Source organism: Somniosus microcephalus, chromosome 3 (genome assembly GCF_052327205.1).
Source record: "Somniosus microcephalus isolate GS21.2 chromosome 3, FLI_Smic_1.0, whole genome shotgun sequence".
In the NCBI taxonomy this organism is placed as follows: Eukaryota; Metazoa; Chordata; class Chondrichthyes; order Squaliformes; family Somniosidae; genus Somniosus; species Somniosus microcephalus.
Genome location: NC_140989.1, coordinates 240234734 through 240254543, shown reverse-complemented (window position 1 = coordinate 240254543; position 19810 = coordinate 240234734). Strand labels below are relative to the sequence as shown.

The following is a 19810-nucleotide window of genomic DNA, read 5'->3' as shown; positions in this document are numbered from 1 at the left end:
AGTTCCGTTAAATACTCAGCATTACTTTCATCTTTATGCTGGGTCCTTTTGTGAAACTTAAATCTTTCTGCTATCAGCAGCGGTGTGGGGTTTAAGTGGTCCTGTAGGATTGACACTATGATTTCAAAATTCTTTTCTACTGGCTTCTCTGGGGTTACTAGGTTTCGTAGTAAGCCATACGTTTTTGCACCCATTGAATTCAACAATACCAGCGCTTTCTTGTCATCTGGCACTTCATTCGCCTTGCAGTATACTTCTATGCGTTCGACATATGTCGTCCAATCTTCGACTTCATTGTCGAACGCTGTGATACTGCCACTCTTCGGCATTTTTGGGTGTGGTTAGACTGGCTTAAAATGGCGTCTCCCACGCTTTCCTTTCTTCCCCGCTGCGGCTTAAAATGGCGTCTCCCGCGCTGCTGCCAACGCCGCTCTCTGCGGTCCTCGTGGCAATGGCAGCGCCTCGCGTTTTCCTGCCGCCTCTCTCCCCTGTTGATGCTGCTCGGCCCTTGATCACCGGCTGCGCTCTGCTCTCTCTCGCATCTCTCCCCCGTTGACGCCGCTCGGTCCTGAACACCGGCTGCACCCTGTGAGCTCTGCCCTCTCTCGCTCCCCCGTCGACGCTGCTCGGCCTTTTTCTGTGCCGCTCGGTCGGGCTCTAGGCCGTCGCTGTCCGGGAAGGGTCTGGGCAGTACCTTTTGCCAGCCCGTTTCGCTGGACCACCATGACTGGAAAACCAAGCCTGGCTCTCGACAGCCTCCCCTGCAATGCTGAAATCTCCGCTGGATGACTGGGTGGTTGCCCGTGGTCGACACCCGTGCTTCTGGACTCGACCTTCTTCCACTGTTCTCCAGGAGCGAATCCCTGGAAGGTGATGCAGAGTTGCAGGTTGGTTCGAACTTGCTCGTCGCCACTGTTACGTCCGTGTAATAATAAGAAAAGGACTGCAGAGAATGGTACAACAGGTGTTTACTCAACGTGGTTCAAACTGCAACTGAAACAACAGATTACTACTCAGCGTTATATACAGGTGTGGTCACTGCCGGTACTACAGTATACATGAGCTGTAGAAAGTAGTTCCCCCCTTAAAGGTACATACATTACACATAAAGCAACTGATACCAAGCCATAAGTAAATCCCTTCCAATCGATGTTTACGATGTTCCTTCTAAAGATTAAAACCTTGCAATGTTTGCACTCAAAAGGTAACATTGCCACAGAAAGCAGCTCTGCGACAACTTAATTACAATAGAATACACACCGGGGAGCTAAGTATGTGTCTTCCTTTTTATTTCATTTTCCAGATGTGGGCGTTGCAGGCAAGGCCGGCATTTATTGACCATCCCTAGTTGCCCTGAAAAGGTGGTGTTGGGCCTTTTTCTTGACCTGCTGCAGTCTGCATTCTTTGCAGTGAGTTTGATACAACTGAGTGTCTAGCTAGGCCACTTTAAGAGGGGATGTTAGAGTCAACCACATTGGTGGGGGACTGGAGTCACATATAGGCCAGACTGGGTGAGGATGGCAGGAGTCCATCCTTGAAGGGCATTGGTGAACCAGTTGGGTTTTTACGGCAATCCGATAGCTTCTGAATTTTACTGATACCAGCTTTTTATTCCCAGATTTTAAAAAGACTGAACTCAAATTCTCAAACTGCCATGGTGGGTTTTGAACTCACATTCCCTGGATTATTAGCCCACATTTCTGGATTACTAGACCAGTAATATAACCATTGCACTAATGTGGGCGGCTCCACCAATATCGTGACCTCTTTTTATTTGTTTTCCAGATGTGGGCAATGCTGGCAAGGCTAACCTCTTGAACTGTGATTGTTAGTATAACTGAGTGGCCTAAGCTATTTCAGCAAACAGTGAAATTCATAAGAACATTAAAACATAAGAATTAGGAGAAGGAGTAGGCCATATGGCCCGTCGAGTCTGCTCCGCCATTCAATAAGATCATGGCTGATCTTCTACCTCATCTCCACTTTCCTGCACTATCCCCACATCTCTTGATTCCCTTAATATTAAAAAATCTATCAATCTCCGTATTGAATATACTCAATGATTGAGTCTCCACAGGTTTAGTGAATTCCAAAGATTCACCACCCTCTGAGTGAAGAAATTTCTCCTCATCTTAGTCCTAAATGGCCAACCCCTTATTCTGAGACTGTGACCTTTGGTTCTAGACTCCCCAGCCAAGGGAAACATCCTCCTTGCATCTACCCTGTCAAGCCCTGTAAGAATTTTGTATGTTTCAATGAGATCACCTCCCATTCTTCTAGTCACACCAATTAGATTAACTAATTCAGATGTAGTCCATGGTCAGGGACAGGAGGGTGTGACTATGAGTGAGGCAGGTACGGGGATCCAGGAGGTAGTGTTGGAGGAGTCGCAGCCCTTGCTCTTGTCCAACAGGTTCGAGGCTCTTACTCCCTGTGAGGACGGGAACGGGGACTGCAGGGAGGATGAGCTACCTGGCCACAGCACCGTGGAATGAGGGGCCATTCAAGTGGGGGGAGTAAAAAGAAATGTTGTAGTGGTAGGGGATAGTATCATTAGGGGGATAGATAGGGTTCTTTGCAGCCGAGAGCGAGAGTCCCGAAGTTGTGTTGCCTGCCCAGTGCCAGGGTTAAGGACATCTCCTCTGGGCTGGAGAGAAACTTGGAGTGGGAGGGGGAGGATCCAGTTGTCGTGGTCCATGTTGGTACCAACGACATAGATAGGACAAGGAAAGAGGTTCTGCTGAGGGAGTTTGAGCAGCTAGGGGCCAAATTAAAAAGAAGAACCACAAGGGTAATAATCTCTGGATTACTACCCGGGACACGTGCAAATTTGGCTAGGACAAATAAAATGAGGGAGTTAAATGCGTGGCTCAAAGACTGGTGTGGGACAAATGGGTTTTGCTTCTTGGGACACTGGCACCAGTGCTGGGACAGGAGAGAGCTGTTCCGTTGGGACGGACTTCACTTGGCCAATGCTGGGACTAGCATCCTTGCGAATCGAATAACTAGGGCTGTAGAGAGGGCTTTAAACTAATTAGTGGGGAGGGAGGTTTCAAGAGAGCGAAAAATAAAAATGTCAGCGGAGAAGGCAATAGAGCAAGGTAGCAGTGGGGGAATTAAAAACCAGAGCGTGTCAGGAAGGGACAGAATATATAAAGATAAAGGTAAAGTAGTAAAGGGGGTAAAAGCAGGAATAAATTGTCACAAAACATATTTAAAAGTTCTTTATCTGAATGCACGCAGCATTCGTAACAAAATAGACGAGTTGACGGTACAAATAACTACACATGGGTATGATCTGGTGGCCATTACAGAAACATGGCTGCAAGGTGACCATGACTGGGAACTAAACATCCAGGGGTATTTGACTATTAGGAAGGACAGGCAGGAAGGAAAGGGAGGTGGGGTGGCTATGTTAATAAAGGAAGGAATCACTGCAATAGTGAGAAATGATATTGGGTCAAAGGATCAGGATAGTGAAACAGTTTGGGTAGAGATAAGGAATAATAAGGGGAAAAAGTCACTAGTGGGTGTAGTCTATAGGCCTCCTAACAGTTGCAACTCTGTTGGTTGGAGTATAAATCAGGAAATAGTTGGGGCTTGTAATAAGGGAACAGCTATAATCATGGGAGATTTTAACTTTCATATTGACTGGACAAATCAACTTGGGCAGGGCAGCCTTGAGGAAAAGTTCATAGAGTGCATTAGGGACGGGTTCCTTGAGCAGTATGTTACTGAACCAACCAGGGGGCAGGCAATCTTAGATCTGGTCCTGTGTAATGAGACAGGATTAATAAAAAATGTCCTAGTAAAGGATCCCCTTGGAATGAGTGACCATAACATGGTTGAATTCCAAATTCAGTTGGAGGGTGAGAGAGTTAGATCTCAAACCAGCGTACTAAGCTTAAATAAAGGAGACCATGAAGGTATGAGAGCAGAGTTGACTAAAGTGGACTGGGAAAATAGATTAAGGTGTAAGACAATACATAAGCAGTGGTGTACATTCAAGGAGATATTTCACAACTTTCAAGAAAAATATATTCCACTGAGGAAAAAGGGGCGTAAAAGAAAAGACAGCCACCCGTGGCTAAGTAAAGTAATAAAGGATAGTATCTGACTGAAAACAAGGGCATATAAAGTAGCCAAATCTAGTGGGAGGATAGAAGATTGGGAAGCATTTAAAAGCCAGCAAAGAATAACTAAAAGACTAATTAAGAAAGGGAAGATAGATTATGAAAGTAAACTAGCAAAAAATAAAAAAAGATAGCAAGAGTTTCTATAGTTATATAAAAAGAAAAAGGGATGCTAAAGTAAATGTTGGTCCCTTAGAGGACGAGACCGGGAAATTCGTAGTGGGGAATATGGAGATGGCAAAAACGCTGAACAAATATTTTGTATCAGTCTTTACAGGTAGAGGACACTAAAAATATCCCAACACTGGACAAATAGGGGACTATAGGGGGGGAGGAGCTAAACACGATTAAAATCACTAAGGAGATGGTACTTGGTAAGATAATGGGACTTAAGGCGGATAAATCCCCTGGACCTGATGGCTTACATCCTAGGGTCTTGACAGCAGTAGTGGTAGGTATTGTGGATGCATTGGTGGTAATTTTCCAAAACTCCCTGGACTCAGCAAAGGTCCCGGCAGATTGGAAAACTGCTAATGTAACGCCCTTATTTAAAAAGAGAAGTAGACAAAAGGCTGGAAACTATAGACCAGTTAGCCTAACATCTGTGGTTGGTAAAATGTTGGAGTCCATTATTAAGGAAGCAGTAACAGGACATTTGGATAAGCATAATTTAATCGGACAGAGTCAGCATGGTTTTATGAAGGGGAAGTCATGTTTGACAAATTTTCTCGAATTCTTTGAGGACGTAACAAACAGGGTGGATAAAGGGGAACCAGTGGATGTGGTGTATTTGGACTTCCAAAAGGCATTTGACAAGGTGCAACACAAAAGATTACTGCACAAGATAAAAAATCACGGGTTTGGGGGTAATATACTGGCATGGGTGGAAGATTGGCTATCTAACAGAAAACAGAGAGTTGGGATAAATGGTTCATTCTCGGGTTGGCAATCAGTAACTAGTGGTGTTCCGCAGGGGTCAGTGCTGGGACCCCAACTCTTTACAATCTATATTAATGATTTGGAGGCGGGGACCAAGTGCAATATATCCAAGTTTGCCGACGATACAAAGATGGGAGGGAAAGCAGTGAGTGAGGAGGACATAAAAAACCCGCAAAAGGACATAGACAGGCTAAGTGAGTGGGCAGAAATTTGGCAGATGGAATATAATATTGGAAAGTGTGAGGTTATGCACTTTGGCAGAAAAAATCAAAGAGCAAGTTATTATCTAAATGGAGAGAAACTGCAAAGTGCTACAGTACAAAGGGATCTGGGGGTCCTGGTGCGTGAAACACAGAAGGTTAGTATGTAGGTACAGCAGGTGATCAGGAAGGCCAATGGAATCTTGGCTTCTATTGCAAGGGGGATGGAGTATAAAAACAGGGAAGTCTTGCTTCTGTTATACAGGGTACTGGTGAAGCCACACCTGGAATACGGCGTACAGTTTTGGTTTCCATATTTAAGAAAAGATATACTTGCTCTCGAGACAGTTCAGAGAAGGTTCACTCGGTTGATTCCGGAGATGAGGGGGTTGACTTATGAGGAAAGATTGAGTAGGTTGGGCCTCTACTGATTGGAATTCAGAAGAATGAGTGGCGATCTTATTGAAACATATAAGATTGTGAGGGGGCTTGATCGGGTGGATACGGGGAGGATGTTTCCACTGATGGGTGAGACTAGAACTAGGGGGCATAATCTTAGAATAAGGGGCTGCCCTTTCAAAACTGAGATGAGGAGAAACTTCTTCACTCAGAGGGTAGTAAATCTATGGAATTTGCTACCTCAGAGAGCTGTGGAAGCTGCGACATTAAATTAATTTAAAACGGAGATAGACAGTTTCCTAGCTGATAAGGGAATTACGGGTTACGGGGAATGGGCAGGGAAGTGGACGTGAGTCTAGGTTTGGATCAGCCATGATCCTATTGAATGGCGGAGCAGGCCCGAGAGGCCGTATGGCCTACTCCTGCTCCTACTTCTTATGTTCTAAACTCTAGAGAATATAGGCCTAGTCTACTCAATCTCTCCTCATGGGTCAATCCCCCATCCCAGGAACATTAAAAGGGAAATTGGAGAAGCGTGCAATAAGGGCACAGCAGTCATCATGGGTGACTTTAATCTACATATAGATTGGGCTAACCAATTCAACTGCGTGGTGTTCTGTGTATAGGTAAGCAGGGCAGATTCCCTTCCCTGAAGGACTTTACTGAACCAGTTGAGCTTTTGCAATAATCTAGCAGCTTTGATGGTCACTTTTTCTGGTATTAGCCCATAAATTACCAGATGAATTAAGTTGCATTTCACAACTTGGGACATGAGCTCATGACTTCTGGGTTGCTCGTCCAATACTATAACCATGACACTATCTTCACATCATACTAGATAGTATAAATCAGGAACACCATCCATTCAAGAAAGAGCTTCCAGAATCCCATCACAACATCCAATTGTTTCTTAAATAGTTCCTTGGGCTTTGCCTCAACTATCCTCTTCAGGAGACCATTCCAAGTGCATTCATCACTTTCCATGAGAAATTCTTGCTGACATCAGTACTAATTTTGCCTTTTAGCACTCCGCTTGTCCTACTTTCGCAGCTTAGTTTGAAGTAGTGTTCCAGATCTTCCTTTTCCATCCTGTTTACTGTCTGATGTGTTGGGATTGTCAACTTGGCTCTGTTGGTAGTACTCTTGCTGCTAATTCAAGAGGTGTGGGCTTAAGCCCCAGTCCAAGATTTGAGCACCTACTCCAGGCTGTCAGTCGAGTGCAGTACCAGCGGAGGTGCCATCTTTCAGTTGAGAATTATACTGAGGCTCCAGCTTCTTGTTCGGGTGGGTGTTAAAGTGGCACAATTTGAAAAACGGTGAGGAGTTTTGCTAGTGTCCTGACCAATATTCCTCCCTCAACCAACACCATTCTAAATCTTCATCTTCTTCTCCTTCTTAGGCAGCCCCTCGGGAACTGAGGATGACTTGCTTCCACATTAAAAATGAGTTTGCAGGTGACTGATGAGTCCAATGCGGGACCTACAGTCTCTGTCACAGGTGGGGCAGACGATGGTTGAAGGGGCGGGTGAGTGGGGTGCTTGGATTGACATGCGCTCTTTGCGCTGCCTGCGCTTGGCTTCCGCTTGCTCCCGGCGAAGAGACTCGAGGTGTTTGGTGCTTTCCCGGATGCTTCTCCTTACAAATTAAATTGGGCAGAGCAGCCTTGAGGATGAGTTCATTGAGTGTATTAGGGATGGGTTTCTTGAGCAGTATGTAACTTAACCGACCAGGGGGCAAGCAACCTTAGATTTGGTCCTGTGTAATGAGACAGGATTAATTAAAAAGGTCCTAGTAAAGGATCCCCTTGGAATGAGTGACCATAACATGGTTGAATTCCATATTCAATTAGAGGGTGAGAAGGTTGGATCTCAAACAAGCGTGCTGAGCTTGAATAAAGGAGACTATGAAGGTATGAGAGCGGAATTGATTAGAGTGGACTGGGAAAATAGATTAAAGGGTAAGACGGTACATGATCAGTGGTGTACATTTAAGGAGTTATTTTACAACTTCCAAAAAAAATATATTCCACTGAGGAAAAAAGGGTGTAAAAGAAAAGATAGCCATCCGTGGCTAAATAAAGTAATTAAGGATAGTATCCGACTAAAAACAAGGGCATATAAGGTAGCCAAATCTAGTGGGAGGATAGAAGATTGGGAAGTCTTTAAAAGACAGCAAAAAATAACTAAAAGATTGATTAAGAAAGGGAAGATAGATTATGAAAGTAAATTAGCAAAAAATATAAAAACAGATAGCAAAAGTTTCGATAGATATATAAAAAGAAAAAGGGTGGCTAAAGGAAATGTTGGTCCCTTAGAGGATGAGACCGGGAAATTAATGGTGGGAAACATGGAGATGGCAAAAACGCTGAACAATTATTTTGTATCAGTCTTTACGGTAGAAGACACAAAGAATATCCCAACACTGGACAAACAGGGGGCACTAGGGGGGGAGGAGCTAAATATGATTAAAATCACTAAGGAAGTGGTACTTGGTAAAATAATGGGGCTCAAGGCGGATAAATCCCCTGGACCTGATGGCTTACATCCTAGGGTCTTGAGGGAAGTGGCGGTAGGGATTGTGGATGCATTGGTAATAATTTTCCAAAACTCCCTGGACTCAGCAAAGGTCCCGGCAGATTGGAAAACTGCTAATGTAACACCCTTATTTAAAAAGGGTAGTAGGCAGAAGGCTGGAAACTATAGACCTGTTAGCCTAACATCTGTGGTTGGTAAAATGTTAGAGTCCATTATTAAGGAGACAGTAACGGGACATTTGAATAAACATAATTTAATAGGACAAACTCAGCATGGTTTCATGAAGGGGAAGTCATGTTTGACAAATTTGCTTGAGTTCTTTGAGGAAGTAACATACAGGGTGGATAAAGGGGAACCAGTGGACGTAGTGTATTTAGACTTCCAAAAGGCATTTGACAAGGTGCCACACAAAAGATTATTGCTCAAGATAAAAAATCACGGGATTGGGGGTAATATTCTGGCGTGGGTGGAGGATTGGCTCTCTAACAGAAAGCAGAGAGTTGGGATAAATGGTTCATTCTCAGACTGGCAACCAGTAACTAGTGGTGTTCCGCAGGGGTCAGTGCTGGGTCCCCAACTCTTTACAATCTATATTAATGATTTGGAGGAGGGGACCGAGTGTAACATATCAAAGTTTGCAGATGATACGAAGATGGGATGGAAAGTAGTGAGTGAGGAGGACGTAAAAAACCTGCAAAGGGACATAGACAGGCTAAGTAAGTGGGCAGAGATTTGGCAGATGGAATACAATACTGGAAAGTGTGAGGTTATGCACTTTGGCAGGAAAAATCATAGAGCAAGTTATTATCTTAATGGCAAGAAACTGGAAAGTACTGTAGTAAAAAGGGATCTGGGGGTCCTGGTGCATGAAACTCAAAAAGTTAGGATGCAGGTGCAGCAAGTGATCAAGAAGGCCAATGGAATGTTGGCTTTTATTGCTAGGGGGATAGAATATAAAAACAGGGAGGTATTGCTGCAGTTGTACAAGGTATTGGTGAGACCGCACCTGGAATACTGCATACAGTTTTGGTGTCCATACTTAAGAAAAGACATACTTGCACTCGAGTCAGTACAAAGAAGGTTCACTCGGTTAATTCCGGGGATGAGGGGGTGGTCATATGAGGAGAGTTTGAGTAGATTGGGACTCTACTCATTGGAGTTCAGAAGAATGAGAGGTGATCTTATTGAAACATATAAGATTGTGAAGGGGCTTGATCGGGTGGATGCGGTGAGGATGTTCCCAATGATGGGTGAAACTAGAACTAGGGGGCATAATCTTAGAATAAGGGGCTGCTCTTTCAAAACTGAGATGAGGAGAAACTTCTTCACTCAGAGGGTGCTAGGTTTGTGGAATTTGCTGCCCCAAAAAGCTGTGGAAGCTACATCATTAAATAAATTTAAAACAGAAATAGTTAGTTTCCTAGAAGTAAAGGGAATTAAGGGTTACGGGGAGCGGGCAGGAAATTGGACGAGTCTAGGTTCGGAATGGTCATGGCCCTGTGGGTAGTGGAGTGGGCCCAGGGGCCGTGTAGCCTGGTTCTGCTCCTACTGTGTTCTAATTCTGTGTTAGATTTCAGGAGTTAGTTTTATTCCTGTTCCTGGCTGGGGTGGAGATCGCCTTTACAGAAGGTAAGTACTGTAGAAAATATAGGGACAGAGTGATCTCCTGGACGAGTTTCGATCGCCTAGATGGGTCGGAGAGGAATTTCCCAGATTTTTTTCTCCCAAATAGGCTATAGGGTTTTTTAACTGGTTTTTCGCCTCTCCCGGGAGATCACATGGGTTTGGGTGGATGGAGAATGATAGAAGATTTGAGGTTAGCATCAGATCAGCCATGATCTTATTGAATGGTGGAGCAGGCTCGAGGGGCCGACTGGCCTACTCCTGCTCCTATTTCTTATGTTCTTATGTTCTTATGACAAAGGGATTAATTAAGAAAGGGAAAATAGAATATGAGAGTAAGCTTTCAGGGAACATAAAAACTGACTGTAAAAGCTTTTATATATATGTGAAGAGAAAAAGATTGGTGAAGTCAAGCATAGGTCCCTTGCAGTCAGAATCAGGGGAATTTATAATGGGGAACAAAGAAATGGCTGACCAATTAAATACATATTTTGGTTCCGTCTTCACAAAGGAGGACACAAATAACCTCCCAGAGATGCCGGGGAACATAGGGTCTGATGAAAGGGAGGAACTGAAAGAAATCAGTATTTGTAGGGAAATGGTGTTAGGGAAATTGATGGGATTGAAGGCCGATAAATCCCCAGGGCCTGATAATCTACATCCTAGGGTACTTAAGGAAGTGGCCCTAGAAATAGTAGATGCATTGCTGATCATCTTCCAACATTCGATGGAATCTGGAACAGTACCCATGGATTGGAGGGTAGCTAATGTTACCCCACTATTCAAAAAAGGTGGTAGAGGGAAAATGGGGAATTACAGACCGGTAAGCCTGACATCAGTAGTGGGGAAAATGCTAGAGTCCATTTTAAAAGATATAATAGCAGAGCACTTGGAAAACAGTGACAGGATCGGACAAAGTAAACATGGATTTACAAAAGGTAAATCGTGCTTGACTAATCTACGGGAATTTTTTGAGGATGTAACTGGTAAAATAGATAAGGGGGAACCAGTGGATGTGGTGTATTTGGACTTTCAGAAGGCTTTCGATAAGGTCCCACATAAGAGATTAGCGTGTAAAGTTAAGGCACATGGGATTGGGGGCAAGGTATTGACTTGGATAGAGAACGGGTTGGCAGACAGAAAGCAAAGAGTTGGAGTAAATGGGTCTTTTTCCGAGTGGCAGGCAGTGACTGGTGGGGTACTGCAGGGATCGGTCCTTGGACCCCAGCTAATCACAATATATATTAAGGATCTAGACAAGGGAACTATATGTAATATCTCCAAATTTGCAGACGACACAAAGCTGGGTGGGTGTGTGTGCTGTGAGGAGGATGCCGAGAAACTCCAGGATGATTTGGACAGGTTGGGTGATTGGGCAAAAGCATGGCAGATGCAATATAACATGGATAAATGTGAGGTTATCCACTTTGGTGGCAAAAACAGGAAGGCAGATTATTATCTGAATGGCAATAGATTGGGAGAAGGGGAAGTGCAATGAGACCTGGGTGTCCTTGTGCACCAGTCACTGAAGGTAAGCATGCAGGTGCAGCAGGCGGTTAAGAAGGCAAATAGTATGTTGGCCTTCGTAGCGAGAGGGTTTGAGTACAGGAACAAGGATGTCTTGCTGCAGTTATACAGGGCCTTGGCGAGATCACATCTTGAGTATTGTGTGCAGTTTTGGTCGCCTTATCTGAGGAAGGATGTTCTTGCCATGGAAGGAGTTCAGCGAAGATTCATTAGGCTGATAACTGGGATGGCAGGAATGACGTTTGAGGAGAGATTGGGTCGATTGGGCTAGTACTCGCTGGAGTTTAGAAGAATGAGAGGGGATCTCATTGAAATTTATAAAATTCTGACAGGACTGGACAGACAAGATGCAGGAAGGATGTTCCCGATGGTTGGGGAGTCCAGAACCAGGGGTCATAGTCTAAGGATAAGGGGTAGGCCATTTAGGACAGAAATTAGGAGGAATTTCTTCACCCAGAGAGTGGTGAACCTGTGGAATTCTCTACCACAGAAGGCAGTGGAGGCCAATTCATTAAACATTCAAGAAGGACTTGGATATATTTCTTAAGGCTAAAGGGATCACGGGGTATGGGGAGAAAGCAGGGACCGGGTACTGAATTTGGCTGATCAGCCATGATCGCATTGAATGGCGGAGCAGGCTCGAGGGGCCGAATGGCCTACTCCTGCTCCTATCTTCTATGTTTCTATGATCACACAGCTTGCATGTCGTCGTGAAGCAGGCGGAGGATGGTGACAAACTTTTGAGGGCAGCCGAATTTGAGGAGGATACTCCACAATCCCTCGGTTGACAGTGTCGAAGGCCTTTGTGAGGTCAAAGAAGGCCATGTACAGCGACTGGTGCTGTTCACTGCATTTCTCTTGTAATTGACGTGCGGTGAAGATCATGTCCATTGTGCCCCTTAGTGGGCGGAATCTGCATTGCGACTCTGGGAGGAGCTCTTCGGTCACTGGGAGAATGCGATTGCGGAGGATTCTTGTGATGACTTTCCCTGTGGCAGACAGCAGGGAAACTCCTCTGTAATTACCGCAATCGGACTTATCACCTTTCTTGAAGATGATCACAATTACGGCGTCTCTGAGATCCCCTGGCATGCTCTCCTCCTTCCAGATAAGAGAAATGAGTTCATGAATTCTCGCCAGTATTGCTTCTCCACCATGCTTTAGTGCCTTTGCAGAGATTCCATCTGCTCCTGAGGCCTTGTTGTTTTTCAGCTGTCTTTTCAACCTCATGCCGGGCTGGGGTTGTGCTGAGATGTGCGCGTGTAGCATGCTGTGGGATGGAGTTGAGGACACTCGCGTCGAAGACAGAGTCGCGGTTAAGGAGATCTTTGAAGTGCTCCTACCAGCGGGCACTGACTGCCTCTCTGTCCTTGATGAATACCTCTCCATTCTTGGCCCACAGTGGGGTAGGGCCTTGGGCCGTAGATGGTCTTGACTGCGTTAAAGAATCCACGCACGTCGTGGTTGTCGGCTAGCTGCTGGATCTCCTGCGCTTTCTCCACCCACCATCTGTTCTTTAGCTTGCGAGTTTTTTGTTGGACCTCGGCCTTCAGTAGAGCTGCTTTCTTGCTCGAGTTCTGTTGCTGTTTCCAGATTAGGAATGCCTTGCGCTTGCGGCTTATTAGCTCCATAATCTCCTGGTCGTTCTCGTCGAACCAGTCTTGGTGTCTCCTGGTCGAGTGACCGAGCGTCTCCTCACGGGTGCTGATTATGGAGGCCTTGAGTGCAGACCAGGCGCCGTATGCACTCTGTGGCTCTGCATCACTGAGAGTCGTCAGGTTTTTTGTGAGGCGCAGGCTGAATAGGGCTTTCTTAGCAGGGTCTTTGAGTGCTCCAGCGTTAATTTTCCTGCGGCATTGTTTCTGTTGCCGCCGCTGTTTTGGGGCTACATTGATAGAGATGACAAAGTGGATTAGGCGGTGGTCTGTCCAGCAGTCATCAGCTCCTATCATGGCGTGGGTAATGTGGACGTCCGCATCACCCATTCTAAATATATATCTGGTCACTCATTTATGGAACCGTGAAGTGCAAAAATTGGCTGCTGTGTTTTGCCTATGTAACAACAATGACTACTACGCTTCAGAAGTTCTTCATTGGTTGTATAGCACTTTGGGACATCCGGAATGAATCGCCTCATTTTGAGTGTGAAAAGGCCCAAGTTTCTCGAGTCTTCCTTCATAGCTCAGTGTCTGTTTCTAGGGGTATGTCTTGTGCCTCTTCTCTGAATTGCCTCCAGAGCTCGAATGTCTGCCTTGTGCCTCGATGATCAGAACCGATGTGGTTTGTACAGCTTGAGTATGACTTTCACTCTTATTTTTGGTTCTATAGTTCAGTACTGATGTATCCTGGCTGTACAGTACAAAAAGTGTAAACGCCTAATATCTGCAAGGTTCTTTCCAAACCAACTCTTCAGTTTTGTTATCCCACTTTCCTACCTCTCCTGAAGGTATTGACCCATGGTGGGGAATACTCCACCAGCGCTAGGCGTTCTAAAGAGCAAAAGGGATTGGAAATCCTGGTTGCTTTTACCCATCCCTCGTGCAGTGGAATGGGGATGGGGGACATGGGCTTTGACCAATTCTAACACTCCGAACTGCTTCCCTGGCTCTGATCAGCTAACTCAGTGCATACCCTCCTGGTCTGTACAGCTCAGTCCCGCACTCAGTGGTGCATTCAACAACTGAGCCACAGAGGCACCTTCAAAGGAGTGAAAGGTTAGTAACCTAGGGAAGGCAAAGCAAAGAGCTGACAAAACCACGACTAAGTCTGCAGGTGTGTCAACAGAAGCAACATGGGGGGTTAATGAGTAGTGAAACAAAAGCTATATTCTGTGTGTCTGGGACGTACATCATGAGAAAGAATTTACAGCACAGAAACAGGCCATTCGGCCCAAATGGTCTGTCCTGGTGTTTATGCGCCACACGAACCTCCTCCCACCCCACTTCATCTCACCCTATCAGCAGAACCTTTTATTCCTTTTGAGGAAATCTACATGATATAAGGGGTTAATTTCAAGTGCTTGCTGGGTAAAAGTTTTCAGACTTGACACTGGGCAAGTGTCGATGTGTAACTAGAGCTATTGCATGTACTCGGATTACAGCCAAGAACAGATGTCTGCCCACCTAATGAGAATGTAGAAGTGAAATAAAGAGTTCCTTTGATGTAACCAGTGACCTGACAACTTGTGACCGTAAGCAAACCTAGCCTCCCAGATACATGATTAAGATTAAGGAGGACCTCCGGTTACACGATTCATATCCTGTTATATCTTAACCGTTGACTTATGTGTCCAGGATCCTTCTGTCAATATGTCATTAATACCTGATGATTAATCTAAAATGTATCCTGATAGAGGAACAAAGGAATGTCAATTAAACTTGTTTGTTACACTGTATAAATATGGAACGCTTACGCTGTATCATTGGAATAGTAGCCTCACCCCTTGAGTAGAGGTGCTGATTCCCCTTGCAAGAAGTGAAATAAAAGGCCTGTCCGTCTGACGAATCCAAGTGTGTATTGAGTCATTGCCCAGAGCTAAGAAGTAAGGCACTTCCACACTTTCTCCCTCGTGTACTTATCTGGCATTCCCTTAAATGCATCTATGCTAGTCGCCTCAACCACTCCCTGTGGTGGCGAGTTCCACATTCTCACCACACTTTGGGTAAAGAAGTTTCTGCTGAATTCCCTGTTGGATTTATCTTATATTTATGGCCCCAGAAAGAAAGACCACCATAAAATAGGACATGATCTATGCACTCAATGCATAAGCAGGCAGCTTACCCCCTTCTTGTTGCTTAGCACATCCACATAAGCGTTGTGTGAGATTTGTGCCTTGCCAACATCTGCCAGCCAGGCCTCAGTGGTCTGAAGCAACTTCATGACAAACGGTCGCCCAGGAAAGAACTAGAGAAAGAAAGAAAGGTATTTTAACAACTATTCAAAAAATAAACGCATGCTTCTTTGGTCGCAAATTCTAGGCCTATACCACACATTTCACAAGATAAATACTGACCAGGAAGCCCATTTGACCCATCCGCCCAAAAGGAGAAGCCAACAATCCCTTCATCATGATATCCAACTGGCTTGTGTATGACGTGAAGGTACCCAGTGTAAGCATTAAGCAGTCCCACATCAGACTCGATGTACGAGGCAAGTTCCTCTGACCTCACAATATGCCTTAACCACAGAACAGCATCCCGTAGAGCACCAATGTGACATTTTCCAATTCCCACATCAGCTATCCTAAGATCCCTCTGAACTGGGCTGACGATTTACTGCCAGTTATGAGCCAGTTCTGTGTTATGGACTCAAACCCACTGTAAAATTTGGTAAATTTTATTTAGAATCCATTACAGTCGGGAAATGGCTGACGAGCTGATTGCGAACGATGGCAGCTGGCAGCCTGTTTGAGTGTGCAGTCTGTTACATCATTCACACAAGTATTCCTCAGCTCATCAGGACAAATTAAACTTTTTAACTTTATATAATGGATGATACAGAATATGAATATAAAGCATGGACACTTTACAAAGTATTACAGAAACCACACACTGAGCACTGCATCTATCTGTGGTCATGGTATGTACAGAAAGATATGGGACAGTGTCTTTCACCAACTTAACACTGAGGGCCACTACTTCCAACAGTACCTTGCTCGAGATCCACTCTCAGGATTGCTAAACATGATGTACACCAAGGGGTGATGGGACATGGGCCTGTGTCTGGGATTCCCTATTCCCTTTCTCAAATGTGTAACCTGGGAGATTGCCAAGTGGAGGTCAGGAATATCCCTACAGGAAGGGGATGAGTAAAGAAAATGACAGGACTGATAGTTCCAATAAAACAGCAGATCCCATAGTTTTGAACATCATTTTTTAAAAATTCATGCATGGGATGTGGGCGTCGCTGGCAAGGCCAGCAGTTATTGCCCATCCCTATTTGCCCTTGAGAAGATGGTGGTGAGCTGCCTTCTTGAGCCGCTGCAGTCCGTGTGGTGAAGGTACTCCCACAGTGCTGCTACGGAGGGAGTTCCAGGATTCTGACCCAGCGATGATGAAGGAACGGTGATATACTTCCAAGTCAGGATGGTGTGTGACTTGGAGGGGAACTTGGAGGTGGTGGTGTTCCCATGCGCCTGCTGCCCTTGTCCTTCTAGCTGGTAAAGGTCACGGGTTTGGGAGGTGCTGCTGAAGAAGTCTTGGCGAGTTGCTGCAGTGCATCTTGTAGATGGTACACACTGCAGCCATGGTACGCTGCTGGTGGAGGGAGTGAATGTTGAAGGTGGTGGATGGAGTGCCAATCAAGCGGGCTGCTTTGTCCTGGATGGTGTCGAGCTTCTTGAGTGTTGTTGGAGCTGCACTCAACCAGGCAAGTGGTGAGTATTCCATCACACTCCTGACTTGTGCCTTGTAGATGGTGGAAAGGCTTTGGGGAGTCAGGAGGTCAGACACTCGCCACAGAATACCCAGCCTGTGACCTGCTCTTGTAGCCACAGTATTTATGTGGCTGGTCCAGTTAAGTTTCTGGTCAATGGTGACCCCCAGGATGCTGATGGTGGAGGATTCAGCGATGGTAATGCCGTTGAATGTCAAGGGGAGGTGGTTAGACTCTCGCTTGTTGGAGATAGTCATTGCCTGGCACTTGTGTGGTGCGAATGTTACTTGCCGCTTATCAGCCCAAGCCTGAATGTCGTCCAGGTCTTGCTGCATGCGGACATGGACTGCCTCATTATCTGAGGAGTTGTGAATGGCACTGAACACTGTGCAGTCATCGGCAAACATCCCCATTTCTGACCTTATGATGGAGGGAAGGTCATTGTTGAAGTAGCTGAAGATGGTTGGGCTTAGGACACTGCCTTGAGGAACTCCTGCAGGGATGTCCTGGGGCTGTGATGATTGACCTCCAACAACCACAACCATCTTCCTTTGTGCTAGGTATGACTCCAGCCAATGTAGAGTTTTCCCCAATTCCCATTGACTTCAGTTTTACTAGGGCTCCTTGTTGCCACACTCAGTCAAATGCTGCCTTGATGTCAAGGGCAGTCACTTTCGCCTCACCTCTGGAACTCACCTCCTTTGTCCATGTTTGGACCAAGGCTGTAATGAGGTTGGGAACCGAGTGGTCTTGGCGGAACCCAAACAGAGCATCGGTGAGCACGTTATTGGTGCATAAGTGCCGCTTGATAGCACTGTCGATGACACCTTCCATCACCTTGCTGATGATTGAGTAGACTGATGGAGTGGTAATTGGACGGATTGGATTTGTCCTGCTTTTTGTGGACAGAACATACCTGGGCAGTTTTCCACATTGTCGGATAGATGCCAGTGTTGTACCTGCACTGGAACAGCTTGGCTAGAGGCGCAGCTAGTTCTGAAGCACAAGTCTTCAGCACGACAGCTGGGATATTGTCGTGGCCCATAGCCTTTGCTGTATCCAGTGCGCTCAGCTGTTTCTTGATATCATGTGGAATGAATCGAATTAGCTGAAGACTGGCTTCTGTGATGGTGGGGCCCTCAGGAGGAGGCCGATATGGATCATCCACTCGGCACTTCTAGCTGATGATCATTGCAAACGCTTCAGCCTTGTCATTTGCACTCATGTGCTGGGCTCCGCCATCATTGTAGATGGGGATATTCATGGAGCCTCCTCCTCCCGTTAGTTGTTTAATGGTCCACCACAATTCACGAGTGGATGTGGCAGGACTGCAGAGTTTTGATCTAATCTATTGATTGTGAGATCGCTTAGCCCTGTCTATAGAATGCTGCTTCCGCTTTTTAGTATGCATGTAGTCCTGTGTGGCATCTTTCCCAGGTTGGCACCTCATTCTTAGGTACGCCTGGTGCTGCCCCTGGCATGCTCTTCTACACTCCTTATTGAACCAGTATTGGTCCCCTAGCTTGATGGTAATGGTAGTGTGAGGGATATGCTGGGCCATGAGGTTACAAATTGTGGTGTATTACAATTCTGCGGCTGATGATGGCCCACAGCGCCTCATGGATGCCTAGTTTTGAGCTGCGAGATCTATTTAGAATCTATCCCATTTAGCATGGTGGTAGTGCCACACAACATGATAGAGGTTGTCCTCAGTGTGAAGGCAGGACTTCATCTCCACAATGACTGTGCGGTGGTCACTGTTACCAACCAATGCTGTCATGGACAGATGCATCTGCGACAGGTAGATTGGTGAGGACGAGGTCAAAAGGTTTTTCCCTCATGTTGGATCTCTCACCACCTGCCGCAGGCTAGTTGTATGGATGCTGAGATGGCCAAATCTCCTACTGACATATCCTTGCTTTCTCTCATTGGGCAATTTTTCCCAGGTTAGCCAGGTGTCTGACACATGCGGAAACCCATCTCCATATACACTACAGGAGATCGCATTAAGACAGAGCTTCCATTTGACAGATATTGAGTACCCGCTCTCTCTTCCCCCCTCCCCTCACCCCAATAGGACCACACCCCACTTACCCAAGTCCAGAGCCCCCAATTTGTGTGCAAGATACTTTGCTATTGACACCCACCTTTGAGATGAGCAAGCCGGCAGCACCGAGTTATACTACTGCCTCTGCACCACTCTGGACTAAGTAGAGCTCTGTACGTACCTAGGGGTAGAGTTTACCCTTGGTTGTGCCAGTCTTTCCAGCTCATTTCACCCAAAATCAGCCAACCCAGCGCAAAAGATCGCGGAATTTCAAACGGAAGTTACGGTCAGCGCAAATCAAGATTTTTTAATCTTTTGCGCTGGTTTAAATATCATCGCGCTGGAAGGCAGCCCCGCCCCCAAAACTGGCCACACCCTCATATTGAATTAATCACCATTGCGAGTTTCCGCTAATTGCGCCTGTTTGCAGGCCTTCGAGGAGGCTCTTAAAATCGAGAGGTTTATTAGGAGCAAGGATACTAATAGGCACGTTTTAAAAGCTTCAAAATATTAAAAATATTTAATTTACTCAGAAACTGACTACTGTACATCAATGAAACTAGTAAATGGTTCTGTATAGTTTGTTTAGAAGTCATTTTTAGTGATTTAACATCGGGTTACTCACAGGTGGTGGACTCGACACACTTATTAAAAATGCTTACATTTTGTGATAAACCCATTTTCAGCTGTATTAATCAAACTGCACCAGGTTACCATTCTTAAATACATCAAAGAATAATTTTTTTAATGCAAAAAAAAAATACTTTCTAAAACGCTGCCCAATTTTGCTGGTTCCTAGACGATTTTACGTATGTGAGTTTGAGCGGAATCTTGAACCAATAAATCAATTCCGAAAACTAGCGCAATTTTGAGCACAATTTGCACCCGGATTGCCAAATGTGGCCAAAGCAGAAACTCTACCTCCTGGTTCTAAATCTTCTGGAATCATTTACATAGTCTTGCTGAGTACACACCCTTGATGACAAGGCTACTGGTTCTGGCAGCCAAAGCTCGTGTCATGAGAAAAAGTCACAA

General features: G+C 45.5%; 1 protein-coding gene across 3 annotated transcripts in view; it reads right to left on the bottom strand.

The window, feature by feature from the left end:
* The window catches only part of qsox1 (quiescin Q6 sulfhydryl oxidase 1), a 275366-nt gene that overhangs the window by 45131 nt on the left and 210425 nt on the right, over positions 1-19810 (bottom strand). For all 3 annotated transcript variants that reach the window (XM_085982257.1, XM_085982256.1, XM_085982258.1), the window contains exon 9: positions 15136-15258. In XM_085982257.1, the coding sequence (XP_085838383.1) occupies positions 15136-15258 (123 nt within the window). The remainder of the gene's footprint in view (positions 1-15135; positions 15259-19810) is intronic.